The sequence below is a fragment of the Desmodus rotundus genome, chromosome 3, assembly GCF_022682495.2.
Source record: "Desmodus rotundus isolate HL8 chromosome 3, HLdesRot8A.1, whole genome shotgun sequence".
NCBI lineage: Eukaryota > Metazoa > Chordata > Mammalia > Chiroptera > Phyllostomidae > Desmodus > Desmodus rotundus.
This window is the reverse complement of record NC_071389.1, coordinates 107,799,744-107,817,774: the sequence shown is the minus strand read 5'-3', so window position 1 is coordinate 107,817,774 and position 18,031 is coordinate 107,799,744. Positions and strand designations below refer to the sequence as shown.

Genomic DNA, 18,031 nt, shown 5'->3' with positions numbered 1-18,031 from the left:
AAGACTTTTTTCTCAGAGCCTTACCGACAGGGGGTAGTAACAATCTTCCAAGTCTCTAGCCTTTTGTCCAGCAACATGTTTTATCTCCATACCTATCTACATGTGTTTCATGATAAGCAAAGTTAAACATCTTTTTCTGTTTCCAGTGGCTTTTTGCATTTAATTGTGAATAGTCTCATTATCTCTTTGCCCTTGTATATTGGGCTGACATGTTTTCCTTATTATTTATAAGAACTCCTTATGAAGTAGAGGTGGTGCATTCTTTAATTTTGACAGACCCCTCCACTCCCCCACTCCTTGCTCTGTATTTGTCGTTGTCATTCATTTGTTTTAGACAATCGGTTATAGTGTTAAATGAAAGGACTATTTCCTACTCTGAATTTTTCTTTCTAGAAAACAAAAAAATACATACATCCTTTCAACCCAGTCTGCATAATGACAGTGTGCCTTTGCTCTTAGGGAAGAATGGTAACAATACACCTTTTTTGTGGACTGGACCTAGCAGTTGCTTACACTACCTTCACAGTCTTGCTCCTCCCATACCCCCACCCCCTCACCCAATACTGTAGCCACAACCACCTATTTCCCATTCTAATTTCTCAGCTTTGACCCTTTATATTAGTTCATCCAGCCTGGAACACACTACTAACCCTCCATTCTCCAATGGCCAAAATACTATGCATTCTTCACCGTAGTTCAAAGACCCCTCTGAGAATCCATACCTAACCCCCCAGCAAGTAAAAATCACTCAGCCCTTTTTCTTCACTCAAACAGTTCATTTCTTGTTTCTCTCTATCACTGTTCTTTCCATTTATTTCATAGTTTCATTAACCGTAAACAGGTCATCTATTCAATAGCCTATAGTCCCTTGGGGGCTTTTTATGTCCCCCAACATGTTGGACATAGTTTTCTGAAAATAACTTTGTTTCTATATGTGATTTTTAAAAAGCCAGAGCAGGAGGTGGGGGCACTGACCATCTACACAGGCCTTGATAGAGACACAGAATTGAAAATGGATGCTCAGGAAGAACCAAGATGATGGCGTAGGTAGACACACTGCACCTCTTCGCACAACCAGAACTGACAGAAAATCGAACAGCAAGGAAGTCCGACACCAAGTAGATAAAAAAAGAAATATTCATCCAGACGGGTAGTAGGGGCGGAGACAGGCACCGGGGTGGAGAGGACTCACATGGCCGTGGCGGGACTGAGACTGGCGGAGTGTGGGACGAACTGGGCAGGCAGTCTGACCACTAGCAGACCCTGCGGCCCCACATTCGCGCAGATAAACCGAGAGGGCCGGACTCAGAGTGGTGGAGGACAGGGCAGGCAGAGCGGCAGGTAGCAGACCCCACAGCCCCACATTAGCGCACAGATAAACCGGGACAAATGGAGGGGGAGTGAAGCAGACCATGCAACCCAGGGCTCCAGCGCAGGGAAATAAAGCCTCAAACCTCTGATTGAAAACACCCGTGGGGGTTGGGGCGGCAGCAGGAGAGACTCCCAGCCTCACAGGAGAGGTTGTTGGAGAGACCCACAGGGGCCTAGAGTGTGCACAAGCCCAGCCACTTGGGAATCAGCACCAGAAGGGCCCAATTTGACTGTGGGTAGTGGAGGGAGTGATTGGGATCCGGTGGAGAGTGAAGCAAGCCATTGCTCCCTCTCAGCCCCGCCCCCACATAAGCGTCACAGCGCGGCGACCAGCCTTAGTGAACACCTAAGGCTCCGCCCCTTAAAGTAACAGCCACGCCAAGACAAAAAAAAGGCCCAAATGACAGAACACTTCAAAGCTCCAGAAAAAATACAACTATGTGAGGAAGAGATAGCCAACCTATCGGATGCACAGTTCAAAACACTGGTTATCAGGATGCTCACAGAATTGGTTGAATCTGTTCGAAAAACAGATGAAAAAATGAAGCCTATGCTAAGAGAAACAAAGGAAAATGTACAGGGAACCAATAGTGATGGGGAGGAAACTGGGACTCAAATCAACAGTGTGGACCAGAAGGAAGAAAGAAACATCCAACCAGAAAAGAATGAAGAAACAAGAATTCGGAAAAATGAGGAGAGGCTTAGGAACCTCCAGGACATCTTGAAACGTTCCAACATCTGAATTATAGGGGTGCCAGAAGGAGAAGAAGAAGAACAAAAATTTGAAAACTTATTTGAACAAATAATGAAGGAGGACTTCCCTACTCTGGCAAAGGAAATAGACTTCCAGGAAGTCCAGGAAGCTCAGAGAGTCCCAAAGAAGTTGGACCCAAGGAGGAACACACCAAGGCACATCATAATTACATTACCCAAGATGAAACAGAAGGAGAGAATCTTAGAAGCAGCAATAGAGAAGGACACAGTTACCTACAAAGGATTTCCCATAAGACTATCAGCTGATTTCTCAAAAGAGAACTTTCAGGCAAGAAGGGGCTGGCAAGATGTATTCAAAGTCATGAAAGGCAAGGACCTACATCCAAGATTGCTCTATCCAGCAAAGCTCTCATTTAGAATGGAAGGGAAGATAAAGTGCTTCTCTGATAAGGTCAAGTGAAAGAAGTTCATCATCACCAAGCCCTTATTATATGAAATGTTAAAGGGATTTATCTAAGAAAAAGAAGATAAAAAATATGAACAGTAAAAATGACAGCAAACTCACAGTTGTTAACAACCACACCTAAAACAAAAACAAAAGAAAACTAAGCAAACAACTAGAACAGGAACAGAACCACAGAAATGGAGATCACATGGAGGGTTATCAATAGGGGAGTGGGAGGGGGAGAGAGGGGGGAAAGGTACAGAGAATAAATAGCATAAATGATAGGTCGAAAATAGACAGGGGGAGGGTAAGAATAGTATAGGAAATGTAGAAGCCAAAGAACTTATAAGTATGACCCATGGACATGAACTATAGGGGGGGAATGTAGGAGGGAGGGGGTGGGCAGGATGGAGTTGAGTGAGGGGGGGGAAATGGGACAACTGTAATAGCATAATCAATAAATATATTTAAAAAAAGAAAACGGATGCTCAATAATTTTAAAACAGAAGACAGACAATTCATTTAAAGAATCAGAATTATATTTAACTAGCATTTACTGAGTAACTACTAAGTACCCACTATGTGCTAAGTCTTTTCACCTATGTCACCTTAAGCATTCCTTACAATTTCACAAAGTAAGCTTTGTTAATCCCATATTTCAGATAAGGTCTGAACAGGCTCTGAACATATGTAGATAAGTGTGGAGATAAAAACATGTTGCTGGGCAAAGGGCTAGAGACTTGGAAGATTGTTACTACCCCCTGTCGGTAAGGCTCTGGGGTCTGTTCAGATCCCAGAACAGGCTAAGTGACTTGAGTCTTATCAGAAGCAAATGACGGAGCCAGGATTTGAACCTAGGTACTATCATTTGCTCACTTCACCTAGGGGACGGCTCCTTTTGCTGCACCAGGTAGTACTGATAAGGGGAAGAGTCGTCGAAGTAATTCCATGTTCCTGAAATTCAGGGATCATCTAGCTTAGTAACCCATTCTATAGGTGAGAAAACTAAGGCCCCGAGAAATAAAGTGATTTGTCATAATGCACACCGCTCCTAGTGGGTAGAACAGTAGAGCTGGTATTTGGCTGTCACAGCTCTGGGTCCATGTTCTTCCCACTCTACTATACTGCATCATTGTTCTGTGTGAAGCTTCATGTTGAATTAGGAAAGGTAGGTCAGGGGTTAAGTTTTAGTTAGTTGTCTAGTCTTCTGCACCTGATGCTTAAAAGCATTTAATTTCTTAGTCCATTGGCTGATATTTTCAGGAAGAAACTCCCTCCCCACTAATCATTTATCAATAAGTATGTCTCACCTATACTACCTTTTTCTTTTTTAAAATTAAGTTTAATTTTTTTGCAAAAGTGTTCAATTACACTTGACATATAATATTACATTAGTTTCCGGCGTATCAGCCCACATAACTCTTACTGAGTGACCAGGACAAGCTGGGGCGAGGAAGACAACTTGGTGCCTTTGGTTCCTAGGAAACCAGCAACAAGTGCTCTCGCTGCTTCCCTTCTTGTCACGAGGGAGAAAGTGCTGCCACGTACCGCTTCCTCTGCATCTGCCAGCTGACATCCCAAACACGAAGTCAGGTTAGGGAAGGATGGCCGTTTCCTTGAGTCGAAAGCCCAGCAGGACTGCATTATAAAGTATCTGCAAGAGTACCAGAACAGGCAGCGAGATGAGGAAATCTGAACAAAGAAATAGGAAACATTTTTCATATAATGAAATGCCAGTGATTGCCAGGGAGCTGCTTGTTTGCGGCATGCTCGTTTGAGTACATAGCAAGTACTCAACTAGATTTTGAACTCAAATCAGAAAGGACAAATGCAACAATAAATAGAAATGCCTTTAAAAAAATACAGCGTGGACCAGAAGTCAGGAGATGGAGTCTTGTCACCCTCACGGATCCCTCAAGCAGAGGAACTGAAACCTAGAAGTGAGAGCACCTCAGGGCAGGAAAGGTTCAGTTTTGTTCAGAACCACCCCCATCCCCTCTGCCCCCCACCCCCTCCACCAAACACAAAGGAGGAGTTTTCTTTTTTAAAGAGGAATCATATAAGCTTTGCAGTAAGAAGTTTTACTTTTTTTTCATGCATTGGGAACTAGACAGACCACACATTTCTGATTTCAGCCACTTTACAGTCTGTGCGAACTTACATTTCTTCTGTAGCATAAAATGGCTGGTCCATTTTAAATCCACTCTGAATGAGTTTATAAAAGTTAGCATCAACTGGAATGCCAGGGTAAGGATTGACACCTGAGGAAAACATTGGGGAGAGAAAGCATGTACTCATCCTTAGTTAGCAGACGTGTGGCGAGTGCCCCCGGGCCAGACACTGCACTTGCACTATGCTGGGCTGTGCAGGGGGGGGGGGGGGGGGGGGGAGCCGTGGCTCTGCCGGTAAGTGCACCACAGGCTGAAGACAGAACTGCCGACACCAGCAAGTAAAGCGCCAAGTGGCACCTGTTGCAACAGAATGTACCCTGGGTGCATTCCAGGTGGCATTTCACCCACTCTTGGACCTGGGAGCTGGGGAAGGGCGGAGAGGGACAGACCCTCCTGAAGCCCCAGGCCCAGAGGGCGCAGCAAACTGCCGAACTTACCAAGTGAGAATATCTCCCAGAGTAATATTCCATATGACCAGACATCACTCTTAATTGTGTAGATCCCTTCAAACAAGCTCTCAGGGGCCATCCACTTCACAGGCAGGCGGGCCTGTGAAAGATCCAGGAGGAGATCAGTGGTGAGGTTTCCGTGGACAGTCATTACTTCGTTCTTATCTATCGTAAGCTAGAAAATAAATTTTATCTTCCTGAGGGCACTCTTAATGCTTAATTGAGAAAAGCTATTCCTCAAGCAGAAGTGTTTCATTTAAAATTAACATTCTAATGTAGTAACCTTAAAAAAAAAACATATTTCTTTAAAACTTATCTTGAACAAAAACTTGTGCTTGCAGTTGGGAAGTTTAACAGTAGAAACTTTCCATTATGGAGTAGCCAGTCTGTTGCCCAGAGGTGAGGGGATACTAGTGAATCAGTGCATTATTCCATTGAAGCATTTCTTGGAAGAACTATAGTGAAAATGCTCTCCACTACAATGTGGTGAAGGGAGTGAGCATCATCACTTTCAGAAATGATGGCAGGCTGGCTTCTGTGGCTTTAATACTTTCCAGCATGAAACGGGGCTTTTCAATGAGTCCAGCCTCAGATTAGAATCCAGACAGGGACGAAGAGCATGGCGTAGTAGTTTCTTTTTCGTGAGTGGAGGGCCGCTTCACAGCGCACACTTATTCTGCCAAGTAAAATCAAAACTCAGCCCTATCTTAAAAAGAACCCCTGTCTTAAATCCTCCACAAACTGATGAGCTGATATAATCAACTTCATCAACTGAGGGAATGAACTGTGGCTGCAAATGCGATTCAGCTTCCCACCTAAGGGAAGCTGGTAGGGTAGACACGGCACAGCCACAGATGAACATTCATCATATTTGTGACTTCAGCTACAATGAGGCACAGATCTCAAACCAGCTAAGATGATTGTGTGAGTCTAGTGGGAGTACAGCTGAATTTGATTTTTAACATTTATTGGATGTTTACCCTGGACAGGAGCTCTCGTGTGAGTTTTGTTAGTTTGTCCCCACAACGATGCTGAGGTCAGTGTATAATCCTCATGCGAAATACTGTATCATCACAGGAATACGGACACACAGGCTGAGACCTTTCACATTCTAACCACAGGCTGTGTAACCACTGACCAGTTACGCACCCGTGCCTCGGTTTCCTCACACACAAATGGGCACTATAGGACTGCCTGAGTCAATATATGTAACCCACTTAGACAGTCCTTCACACACTGTGAGCGTGACATCAGCATTTGTTGTTGTTGTTATGTCACAAGTAGGGACAAGAAAGCAGCTAGAATTCCCAAAAATGAAGAGCCAAAAAGAAAAATAGGGGCTTGAATCCAGGTTTGTAATTTTTAACAACCATACTCTTTCAACTAACTACACGATGTTATCTAGTATTTCTAACACTTCCCTTGTCAATAATACACCTGTCCTCATTTGTTTAAACAAGTAGACTTAGTCATGTTCTAGGTTTCCCTGTGTAACGGTAGTAGGATAACAAATATTCATTGACTAATATTTAATTTAAATATTGTGTGTTTTAGGAATTTATATTTAATTTACATGTTGTATTTTTAAGTGCTTTATTATAACTATTAGCTATTTCCATCATTGGAAACCTAACTCAATAGTCACTTTCTAATGAAGGGAACTGAAATAAAGGCAAGCAATGAGACTGCTGTTCAGTGTGGCTTGCATTCAAAGGGCCCTAACCTATTCCGACTAGCCCAAGGGTAGATGTGTTGCTGTTTTGCTCAACTTTTATTACAAATGGAATATTCCCTGAAGCTACAGAAAACCTGGTAAGCGTAAGAAGGCAAACTGCTGCAAGGACTCATTTGGATGTTAATCAACACCCTGTAATGAGTGTAGATGTTCACCCTGACGACGACAAAACACAAATCAACATAGAAAAACAGGAAAGAAACAGCAGTCTCACGTTGCCCCTGATGACATAGTTGGAATCACTCATAATATCTCGAGCCAGTCCAAAATCACATATCTTCACCACTTTGCCACGGGTTACCAGCACATTCCTGGCCGCCAGGTCTCTGTGGACGCACTATAAGGAATGACATTGGAGTGTTACTTGCTATGGTGTAGAGGCTCAGAGCATTCAGTCTTTCTCCTGGCTTTGAGTTCAGGAGGAGTTACAGATGACGAATGTACGGTTCATGTGGTGTCTTATCTCTGTTGGGGCATGACCAGTCATCATGAAATGTCACCAAGTCCGTCAGTGAACCCAGGGTTCCCTTCTCCAGCTGTGCAGACATTGTGCCGTGTATGGAACATTCCCAGAGGCCAAAGGGGACAGGTTCTCAGGAAAGAGATCAAACTTAGCCAATGTCGTGTCTTGCTATAACTGAGAGATGGAGCCCTCTGGTGAGCTCCCAAAGGGACTTTCAGAGGCTGTCTTCCAGCACTCTTATTGAGAGGGTGGAGAAAATAATCTCTTTTCTGACTGGAAAATAGCTTTGGCAATAAAATGGGGTAACCTAAAATGAAATATTCAGAAGGAAACTAAAAATAAATTTGGGATGGTTGACTAAACTGGAATTAGAAGGAACCCCTGAAATGAAACACGGTGTGACATTAATCCTGGTGATCTGTTAAGAAAATTAACCCTAGCCCTGGCTGGTGTGACTCAGTGGATTGAGCGCTGGCCTGTGAACTGAAAGGTCACTGGTTTGATTCCAGGTCAGGGCACATGCCTGGATTGATGTTTCTTTCACACATCAATGTTTCTCTCCCTCTTTCTCCCTGTCTTCACTTCTCTCTAAAAATAAATAAATAAAAATATTTAAAAAAATTAATTCTAAAAGGGAAGATTTTTAAAAGAACAGGGTACTAGTAGCAAAGGTCCAAAGGTCTGCCTTCAATACTTAAAAAATAAAAGCAAAAACCATGAAGAGTCATATTCCTGTAGCTCTCCTTCCTCCCTATTTGGTTTTCTGGGAGTGTTGTCAGCCTGCAGGTTCCATTTACATTTCACCCACTTCCCCACCAGGCCCCTGCAGCCTGCCTCCTAACTGGCTGCCCAGGCTGCTCTGGTCAAGCCCTGGGATGACCTACACAACATCAATCCAGGCAAGATTTGATTTGACCTGTAGGAGGCCAGCCCTCTTTCTGTGGGTTATGCAGCTCACTCCTCCTACTGCTCTGGTGGTTCCGCATCTTCCCCTGAGCCACTTCATCCAAACCCCGGGATGCAACTACCATCACCCAGATCTCCAGTTCCAATCCAGCAGTTCCCTTGAGCTTAAGATAGGCATAGCCAAGTGTCTACTGGACTGAGTCCTACTTTGTGACCCAATGAATCTTACATTCAACATGTTGAACTTGCCCTGGCTGGTGTAGCTCAGTGGATTGAGCACAGGCTGCAAACCAATGGGTCGCCAGTTCAATTCCCAGTCAGGGCACATGCCTGGGTTGCAGGCCAGGTCCCCATTGGGGGCCATGTGAGAAGCAACCACACACTGATGTTTCTCTCCCTCTCTTTCTCCCTCCTTTACCCTCTCTCTAAAAATAAATAAATAAAATCTTAAAAAAACACATGTTGACCTTTCTCAACATTTCTGTTCATACTGATTCCATATTCCTAACCCCATCCCATGTTCCCTGCTGGCTTTCCTTCAGAAAGGTTTTTCTGTACCACCTCTCCCCAGGTCTGTCTCTGTGCCTGTCCCTCAATTGGGTTCCCAGATCTTGCTGGAACACAATATTTATCATGCTACAGTTAGTCACTGATTTAAATCACTCATAGGGAGCACACAGTCTAGATCCCTCGCATGCACAGTTCACAGTAAGGTTCATGCTCCTTTGAGAACCTAATGCCCCCACTGATCTGATAGGAGACAGAGCTCAGGCAGTAATGTGAATGATGGGGAGAGGCTGTCAATACAGATGAAGCTTCGCTTGATAGTCCACCACTCACTTCCTGCTCTGTGGCTCAGTTCCTAAGAGGCCACAGACCGGTACTGGTCCATGGCCTGGGGTTTAGGGACCCCTGTCTGAGGGAGTCACAGAGCTTACAGATGGACCTGAGGAGCAACCAAAGAGGGAGAAAAGCAGGAGCCAGTGCCATCATGATTCAGGGGGAAGGCTACATGGAAAACAACGGGAGAGAGCCTAAGACACTGGATATTCTTCAAAAATTCTTATTACAAGCCCAAAGGAAGAAATAACAGTGCTCCTTGACCCCCAATTGTGAGCAGTTTGAACATTTACTTAACGTAACAGGCAGCCAACCAGGTCAGACGAACCAGGTGGATAACTCTCCAACATCTGCGGAGGTCCCTGTGAAAGTACTATTGTAGACATACTGTAGTCGCACAGGTGATGATACAGATAAAGAAACTCAGACAAGAGGAATCCAGCAGCAGGGAAGGAGATGAAGAGAAGAATGTGCCTCAAAGATGAAGGGCAGGAAAAACTATGAGACAGTAATTTTTTAAAACCATTGTTAAGTAAGGATGCCTATATTTGGAAAAGAAGGTAACAGGCACTTTTAATATCCCCAAGGGAGAGGTGGGGGAAACCCTTGTACTTCTCATTGGGGTTGTGCCAAATATAGGGTAGGCGAAAGTAGGTTTACAGTTGTGAGTATGCGAAACACAGAGCTAATAAAGCTATTGTAATAACCGTAACCTGAATGTCTTTTTCCACATGAAAAACTGTAAGCCCACTTTTGCCCACTTCTATATACAGATTAATTTGGAGAAAAATGACCCTTTTTTGCCCTTTGGTGAAGTTTCACAGGTTTCTTTCATTTACAGATGTTTCTTATTATTTATCTCAAGATGTCTTCGAGGTTTAGTCGTTTCTAGTCTTCAAAGCTATTGATTTATTTCATATTAATTTTTTTAAAAATTGAGATATAACTGGCATGTAACGTTATATTAGAGACTAATTTTTTAAAGGAAAAAAATACACTTGAAATTATTCTCTCCAAATTTGGGGAGAAAGAGGAGAGAGGAAGCAAATGGGGGGAAGTGGAAGAGAGAGGGAGGAAGAGAATAAGAGACCTCCCCCCTCCAAAAAAAGAGGAGGAAAAAGTTTGGGAAATAAAGAGAGGGTAATGGAAGGTAAGCAAATGAGGACAGAAAGTAGCTGGGGGAATGGTTTGAATCTGCTTGTAGGCAGGAGACACTTGAAGTGTCAGAGAACAGCAGGGCTAAGAAGCAGTTAATGGAAAGAACGCACAAGTGAGATAGAGCCGAGGTGGGAGGCAGGCTCCTGGATCTTGTCATCACAGCCCTGAAGGATCTGGGGAGGCAGTAGGCAGGCATCTGGGACACTGAAGAGTAGACAAAGGCACCTGGGGTGGCTGGCTTGGCCAGCAGAGAACTCTGCATTTGAGCCTCCTCTCATTCCTCAGGTCGAACGCCCCTGTGCAAGGCACAGCCTGGCACCCTGAACTGTCTAAGGGAGGGCCCACACTGCTGTTCCGCGCTGTGAGGAGGGATTCCTGAGCACTTCCTGTGTGGCCCTGTCAGGGTAGCTGGGGAGGGCTCTAATAACCAGTATCTAAGAAGGGCCCCTGAGCCTTTACACTATAATCAGCCAACAGCCAGGCAACATTCTAGGTGACTCCCACAGTGGAAGAGGCTTGGGAAGGACAGACTAAGGAACATAAGTTCAAGTAAACAAGAAAGAAAAACACTCTCTTTTTCAGAATTATCTGTTGTTGTTAGTTTCTTCCTTAAGGAACTTACCGACTTAAATTCCAGAAATTCCATTCCTTTGGCAACTTGATAAGCGAAGCAAAGAAGATCTTCAAATGTAAGCACATTCAAGTCTTCTTCTTCCTCCAGCCTTTTTTGGTTTTCATATTCACTTTCATCTGTAAAATAGAACTGGTCCTCATTTTTGCCAAGATTCTACGAAGTTGCTTTATCGAATCTCTGTGTGGTTACTAAAGCCACAGTTAGGTGAGGTGCCAAGATATATGAGTGCAGGCCTCACACCATTTTCCTGGTAACACAAGGGCTATTTATGCTGAGAGCTAACTATACAGCCTCTGAAGAGTCACCTAAAGACTCTTTTTGGTGGGAGAGATAAATTACTAACTCTCTAGCTGCACTGGTGATAGATGGCCTCTGGATCAGCCAAGGCGTCTCAGATGCTCTTGTTTTGCCCTAGGTAGTTTGTCACATTGGGAAAATAATTCACATCAACCAAACACATTGTACACTTAATGTTCTTCCATTTAATCCTTCTAATAGTCTGATGAGGGAAGTATCATTAGGTCCATTTTACAAATGAGAAAACTGTGACTTGGATGGTTAAATAATTTATTCAAACTCATCCAGCCAGAAAGTGAAGGAACCATAGGTTACCCCAACTCCTATCTGACTCCAGAACTCAGTATCTTTTCTACTGCTCAGGTAATAGCATGAGTCATAATTTATGACTTTTGAAAGAATAATGTGACCAAATAAAATAGCCCTCAGTGTTAATTAGTGAAACATTGACATAAGATTCACAATACATAAACTATTGATTTTTAACTACTTTTTTAAAGGCATATTTTATTGATTATGCTATTACAGTTGTCCCAATTTTTCTCCCCTTTATGCCCCTCCACCTTCCACCTGACCACCTTCCAACCTCCCTCCCCTCCTTAGGCCATGTCCATGGGTTGTACATATAAATTCTTTGGCTTCTCTATTTCCTATACTATTGTTAACCGTCCCCTGTCTATTTTGTACCTACCAATTATGCTTCTTATGCCCTGTACATTTTCCCCTATTCTCTTCCCTCCTTCACCCCACTGATAACCCTACATGTGATCTCTATTTCTGTGATTCTGTTCCTGTTCTAGTTGCTTGCTTAGTTTGTTTTTGTTTTTTTAGGTTCAATTGTTGATAGTTGTGAGTTTATTGTCATTTTACTGTTCATAGTTTTGATCTTCTTTTTCTTAGAAAAGTCCCTTTAACATTTCATATAATAAGGGTTTGGTGATGATGAACTCCTTTAACTTTACCTTATCTGGGAAGCACTTTATCTGTCCTACCGTTCTATCCAGTTAAGCTATCATTTAGATTTTTAACTACTTTCAAAACAAGTATGCATTCATCAAGCCTATAGATAACCATAGCAAAGTAAAACATGCTTTTGCATTTACACATTAAAATAAAAGATAGCTAACACAGAATTCTTGTATTCATTTCTACTTTTAAGTGCTACTAATTAGGATAAAATATTACCTTTGGGTTGAGATGAACTCCCATTAAACCCTGAGGTATGATCCGAGTCCTGGTGTGTTTGAACTTCTTGTGAACCGGGCATACTATTAAAAAAATTATTATTTCCTTATTTGTGTACTTCTTCTAAGTAGACATTTTATTTTAAAAAATATGATTTATCAAAGAAATGACTTGCAATTATAAATGGGCTTTTAAATTAAAAGCACAGCACCAGCTTGTCCATTTTTTGCGGAATTAAAAACACCTGTGTAATTGGGCCAGTCTAACTAGGCGAGGAGTGAGCCTGGTATCTGTACGGAGTCTAACACTTCAAAGATGACTTCACTCAATTCTTGCCACAAGAAGATCTTACTACACATGGAAAAAGAAGATCTTACTACACATGGGTATCAAAGTCATATTTGTAAAAGAAAACTTGGTCTTAGGGAGCTGAATATGATTTGTTGAATTCATGAAGCTAGTAAAGAGTGCAACTGGGTCCTCTGTTTCTAAACTCCGTTAGCAGCTCAAGTAATGCAGATCTCCTACGGGGACTCTTACATATCCTACCGCCCTCCTTTTCTCAATGCGACCTTTGCAAAGCTCATTTCCTTTTCTTGTGAAATTAATAAATAGTAATAATGCCAATTCTTTTATGGCATATGATACAGAACCCTTCCCTGAGGAACTCTGTGTGTATTATATACACACAATGATTCAATTTATTCCAGAATATAAGTTTACCCCAACTTACAGTTGCCATATGTTTGGAAAATGGCTTAAAGCTTTCAGGCCACAGATATTCCAAAAGTAACTGCTTTGGTGTGTTTCGTACTCCAGTGACTGACTGAATCAAAGGTGCCGAGTTCACCAGCCTTGGTTATTACTGACCAAGGACTGCTGGTCATGCACACCTGACTCATCAGGAAAGACTCTCTGTTCCAAAACACACATGACATGAGAACTGTCTCAGTTTTAGGATGTGAACTGAGAAATGAACTACTGTGACAGGTGTAAATCGGTGAAGGGAGCTGCACAAAGGTGTGCACGGGGATCTCAGTGGGGCCTCATGGCTCTAGATGTTGGGTCTGTCTCAGGCCTTAGAAGGCTAGAGGCCTGCACTGAAACATATGCTAAGCAAACAAAGCTGGATCTCAAATGCACTCTCCAAAAGTCGCCTGATAAAGATAAAAAGACTGATAAATGTGCCTTTAGGATAAGGGAGAGCTTTCCCAACATCCAGGGAAACAGGAAAGCACTATAGATTGAGGAATGATTCTATCAGAGCCTATAAATTTATTCAGAGAAAGGTGTTACAAAGCTATAATGTTCAAGTATTCAATAATTAGTAAGAAATTTCTAAGGATAAGGATGAGCATCCCACCAAACTTCTCCAGCCCTCGTCCATACACGTGAAAACAAGCAATCTGTCAGGGCCGAGAGCCACTCAGGAGTCCCACAAGTGGGGAATATATAATGCAGAGCAGAGACCAATGTTACCGCAACTTTATTCTGTCCCCATCACATTACATCAATGGAACTATCCTACTTTTTTAAATCCAATTTATACTGGCTGGTGTGGCTCAGTGGATTGAGCACTGGCCTGCAAACCTAAAGGTCACTGGTTTGACTCCCAGTCAGGGCACATGCTTGGGTTGTGGGACAGGTCCCCATTTGGGGGTTTGTGAGAGGCAACCGATCAATGTATCTCTCACACACATCCATGTTTCTCTCTCTCTCTTTTTCCCTCCCTTCCCCTCTCTCTAAAAAATAAATACATCAAATCTTCTAACAAAATCTCACTTATAAAAATAAATAAATAAATAAATAAATAAATTCATCCAATTTATAAGTTTAGAACTCTTTTGTGCAATATTCCCAGGACTCTATGAACATGTTTAGGACTTTGGAAAAAGTGTTCATTCTTTCACTAATACCTATGTGTTAACCAGGAAGTGGAAACTAAATATGTGTGTAGGGTGTCATTTAGGCACAGGTGGACAGAGACTGGCTTAGCTACAGTGCCTGTCATGCAAGAAAGGTATCGTTGTTCCAAGTCAACAGGGAAACTCTAAGAATGATAAGTGACTTTTCTAGGTCTTAGAACCCCCAGACTCCACGATGCTAGAGTATGGCTTCTGAAGCTGGCCAGAGTCTGTGAGATGTTTAACCGTCACACCTTGTATGTGTCCCAGAACGCATCCTCATGAAACCTTGGCCTGTTCTCTTACCTGGAATTTGGATGTGACTGAAAAGTGGGGTAAAAACTGAAATTGTGTTCCTTGAAAATTTCCGTCCATGTTCTGTGAAATTTTTCTCTTTTACTTCTTAGATAGTTGAGAAGATCGCCATAGCAACAATATTCAAAAATCAAATAAATTGGCCCTGAAATAGTGACAGTTTTAATTGTAAGTAAAGGAATCAAGTAATTTTCCAGATGTCTGTGCAGCAGGGAACATCTTTATGAGGGCTCACTACTTCCCTGACTTTGGGAGAATACAACTTTTTCTGAGCCTGTCTCTTACACTTTAAATTCAATTTCAGCCTTTCATTCAAACTCCTTTGGAAAGTACAATAGTTTTTTCTTGCCTTCCATTTTAGCCTTTGTACATGTGGCCTCACCAATAATCACTGTCCACCTGGATTCTCCAGTTTGCAACTGGAGATCATAAGCCAGTTGCATGATGAGCATGAAAATAGATGCTGATTTGTGGTTGGCCTGAGGAGGGACAAACTTGTGCTTAATCTCCTAATCTCCTAATCTCCTCTGAGATCCATTTTCTCTTCTGTTCTTCTAGTCCCAGTACCAGGCCAGCTGTCCCAGAAAGAATGACCCTGGTTCATGTTATTTCTAGGCAGAAGTGAAAGAATCAAGGTGTGTGTTCCATTGAATTCTGAGAAAATAAAGTTTGAAATCCCACCTGGGCTGTGCTTCTTTGAAGCAGCCCATTAGGGTGGCAGCCAAGCCCAGCAGCCCTTCAAAGCTGGGAAGAATGTAGAGAGAGAACCTACAAACTGTACACTTGCAGCGTGGTGACTGTTTTTAAGTAGGCTAGAATCATGGGGCATATCCCTATAAAGAGAGGCATCCTCTTCGTCTACACTGGGCCATCTGTTTAGAGCGCACTCATACCTAACTCCACTCGGGTTTGAGGACCTGTACTGTGCCTGAGAGAAGAGGAAACATATGAGAACAAATGCCCTCTTTGTCTTTAAGCTAAACTATGCTTGATTGGGAGTTTTCAGTGGGAATTGATTACCTGACTGTGTACACGCCCCCAGCAGATTCACAATATTTTCATGGCTCCCCAGCTGAGTCAACATTTTGAGTTCAGACATGAGAGCTTCTCGTTCACAGCTGTCTGCTTTTTCTGTCAATGGAAGAGAATAAATGTAAAACTAAAGTAAAATGGGAATTGTAGGTCAATCAATAAATTAAAACTTTCTTCAGTTCAGAGCAGATTTGCATAAAATTTTTGAAAATACATAAACCACTACATGAATATTGAATAATATCCTGCTTTAAGAAAGATTTCAAATATTGTAATACTATGAAAGTTAAATCTAAAATGTGCCTTTCTTTTGGGTATCCCTCTACCAAAATAAAAATCCTTAATATTGACCCTCAAAAAGCAAAATAGACCAAATAAGAACAATAGCTTTCCTCCACAGAAATTAATACACATGCTGAAGGAAAAAAAAACATATATTTTTTTGACTCTTGAATTTGTTGGATTCATAGAGAAATGAGACAGGAATGTCAGTGTGGGTGGCTGACTCCAGCCTGTTGGCCCTCAGGTCTACAACCTTAAATCTGTAAGTGGGTTCAACGGTGAACGGGTGAAAAGGACTACTTCTCAGTAACCAAATTCTCCAGAGACTCATTAATTGATAGCAAGAAATATAACTGATGAGTAGGTTAGAATGTATCCACTGACCTGTGCATTCTCTCCCTGGAGGAAAAGTCTAGATAGCTTGGCAAATTGTACTTATGCTTAGAAGTATAGCAGGGGAGTAATTACTGAGGAACTCAAAGGTCTTGTGTCACTGAGCCTGACATGCCAGCTGGCCAGGGCACCCTTGCCCAGGTGGGTGCTGGAGCCCTCGAGACAACAACAGGGTCTTCAGTCTTCCCTCTCCAGGTTCCAGGTTCCAGGTTCCAGGCACCAGGCCCCAGGCGCCCACCCCTCTGTTAACTTATTATTTCTTACGAACATAGTCTTTTCTTTATTTCAATGAAGATTTAATTAGCTATTTCCAGGTCTCTTTATTTTGTCCTGGAAGACATCCCAGCCTTTATCGTGGCTTTTTCCAGAGTGCTGATGCTGTCAGGGGTATCTTATCTCCAACATCTTGGCTTGGCCATGAGATCCGTCACTTGTGCATTGTGACCCACTAGCACCTCATGTCTTCTGCTGCTTCATGTTTTGTAGGGAGTCGTGGCTTTCAATTGTCTGTGTCTTATTCCTCATAACCAAAATAATACATTTTATGGCGTGCTTAACATTTTCAAAGCACTTTCATATACCATTACCTGAAATTCATTCATTCATTCATTCATTGAATAAGTGTTTGTTGAGTGCCTACTATGTATGAAGTAATGTGTCAAGCATTGGGGGAATAAATGACAGATAAGACAGAGCCCCTGCCTTCCTGGAGCTTAGAGTCTCCTGGAAAAGGGAGACTCATGAACAAACAATTACAATATAGTGTGATAAATGCAATGTGGCAAATGAAAGGAAGAGTGCTGTGGGGTCACACCAGAGGGACACATCAGAGGGGTGGGGAAAGGGACACCAAATGTCTATGTTGAGACCTAGATGGTCAACAATTAACCAGGTGAATGCACAGTGAGGAGGTAGAAAGAAGAACACTTTATACGGAAAGAACAGCATAGGCAAAGAGCAAGGAACAAGAGACCAAAGTAAAACAGATACAGACCCCGCCCTCATAAAGCTTACAGACTAATGTGGCAAATAAGACATTGATTGAGTAATTAAACAAAGATATAATTACATATTGTGATAAATTCTATGGGCAAAGAGTCTACAGAGAGCTAAGACAGCATCTGGCAAGGAACTTGATCTTGTCTTTGGTGTGAGGGTAAGTTTCCCTGACGAAGTGATATTTAAGCTGAGATCTGAAGGACGAGTGGGAGAAAACTCTGTGGAAGGGAAAGGGTAAAAGAGAGGGTCAGGCTGTGCCAGGTTCCCAGATGGGAGGGAGCACGGTGCTCTGGAGGAACTGAAAGAAGTCCGAGAGTGCAGGGTGGGGTGCTGAGCAGACAACAAACCACGCAGGGCTGTGTAGTGTATTTCAAGAGTAATTTGAAAGCAAGTGGAAATGTTAGGTAGGAAAATGACAGGATCTGCCTTCCATTTCATAGCCATCACTTGAACTTCAGTACAGAGAATCTGAAAGGAAGTAGGAAAGTATGTAGAGTAGCTGCTTGGAAGGCTATGGCAGCTCTTGCGAAGAGATAACCTTGGACTAGGGTGGTAGTAAGGAGATAAGAAAGAGGATGGGCTCAAAAGACACTACACAGAAATCTGATGGGAATAGTTTCTGGGGTGTTAGAATGGGGATGGTTTCGAGGACGAGTCCTAGGTTTCTGGTTTGCCTACTTGTGTGGACAATGGCAGGTCATGGGTACTCGCACCAATTACTGAAGAGGGAGTATTGAT

General features: G+C 42.6%; 1 protein-coding gene across 2 annotated transcripts in view; it reads right to left on the bottom strand.

Moving 5' to 3' along the window:
* Window positions 1–18,031, bottom strand: part of FLT3 (fms related receptor tyrosine kinase 3) — a 63,036-nt gene that overhangs the window by 1,941 nt on the left and 43,064 nt on the right. For both annotated transcript variants that reach the window (XM_053920458.2, XM_053920459.2), the window contains 8 exons: window positions 15,608–15,718; window positions 14,579–14,732; window positions 12,369–12,451; window positions 10,875–11,002; window positions 7,100–7,222; window positions 5,139–5,250; window positions 4,692–4,791; window positions 4,079–4,184 (listed from right to left, as the gene is read on the bottom strand). In XM_053920458.2, the coding sequence (XP_053776433.1) occupies window positions 4,079–4,184; window positions 4,692–4,791; window positions 5,139–5,250; window positions 7,100–7,222; window positions 10,875–11,002; window positions 12,369–12,451; window positions 14,579–14,732; window positions 15,608–15,718 (917 nt within the window). The remainder of the gene's footprint in view (window positions 1–4,078; window positions 4,185–4,691; window positions 4,792–5,138; window positions 5,251–7,099; window positions 7,223–10,874; window positions 11,003–12,368; window positions 12,452–14,578; window positions 14,733–15,607; window positions 15,719–18,031) is intronic.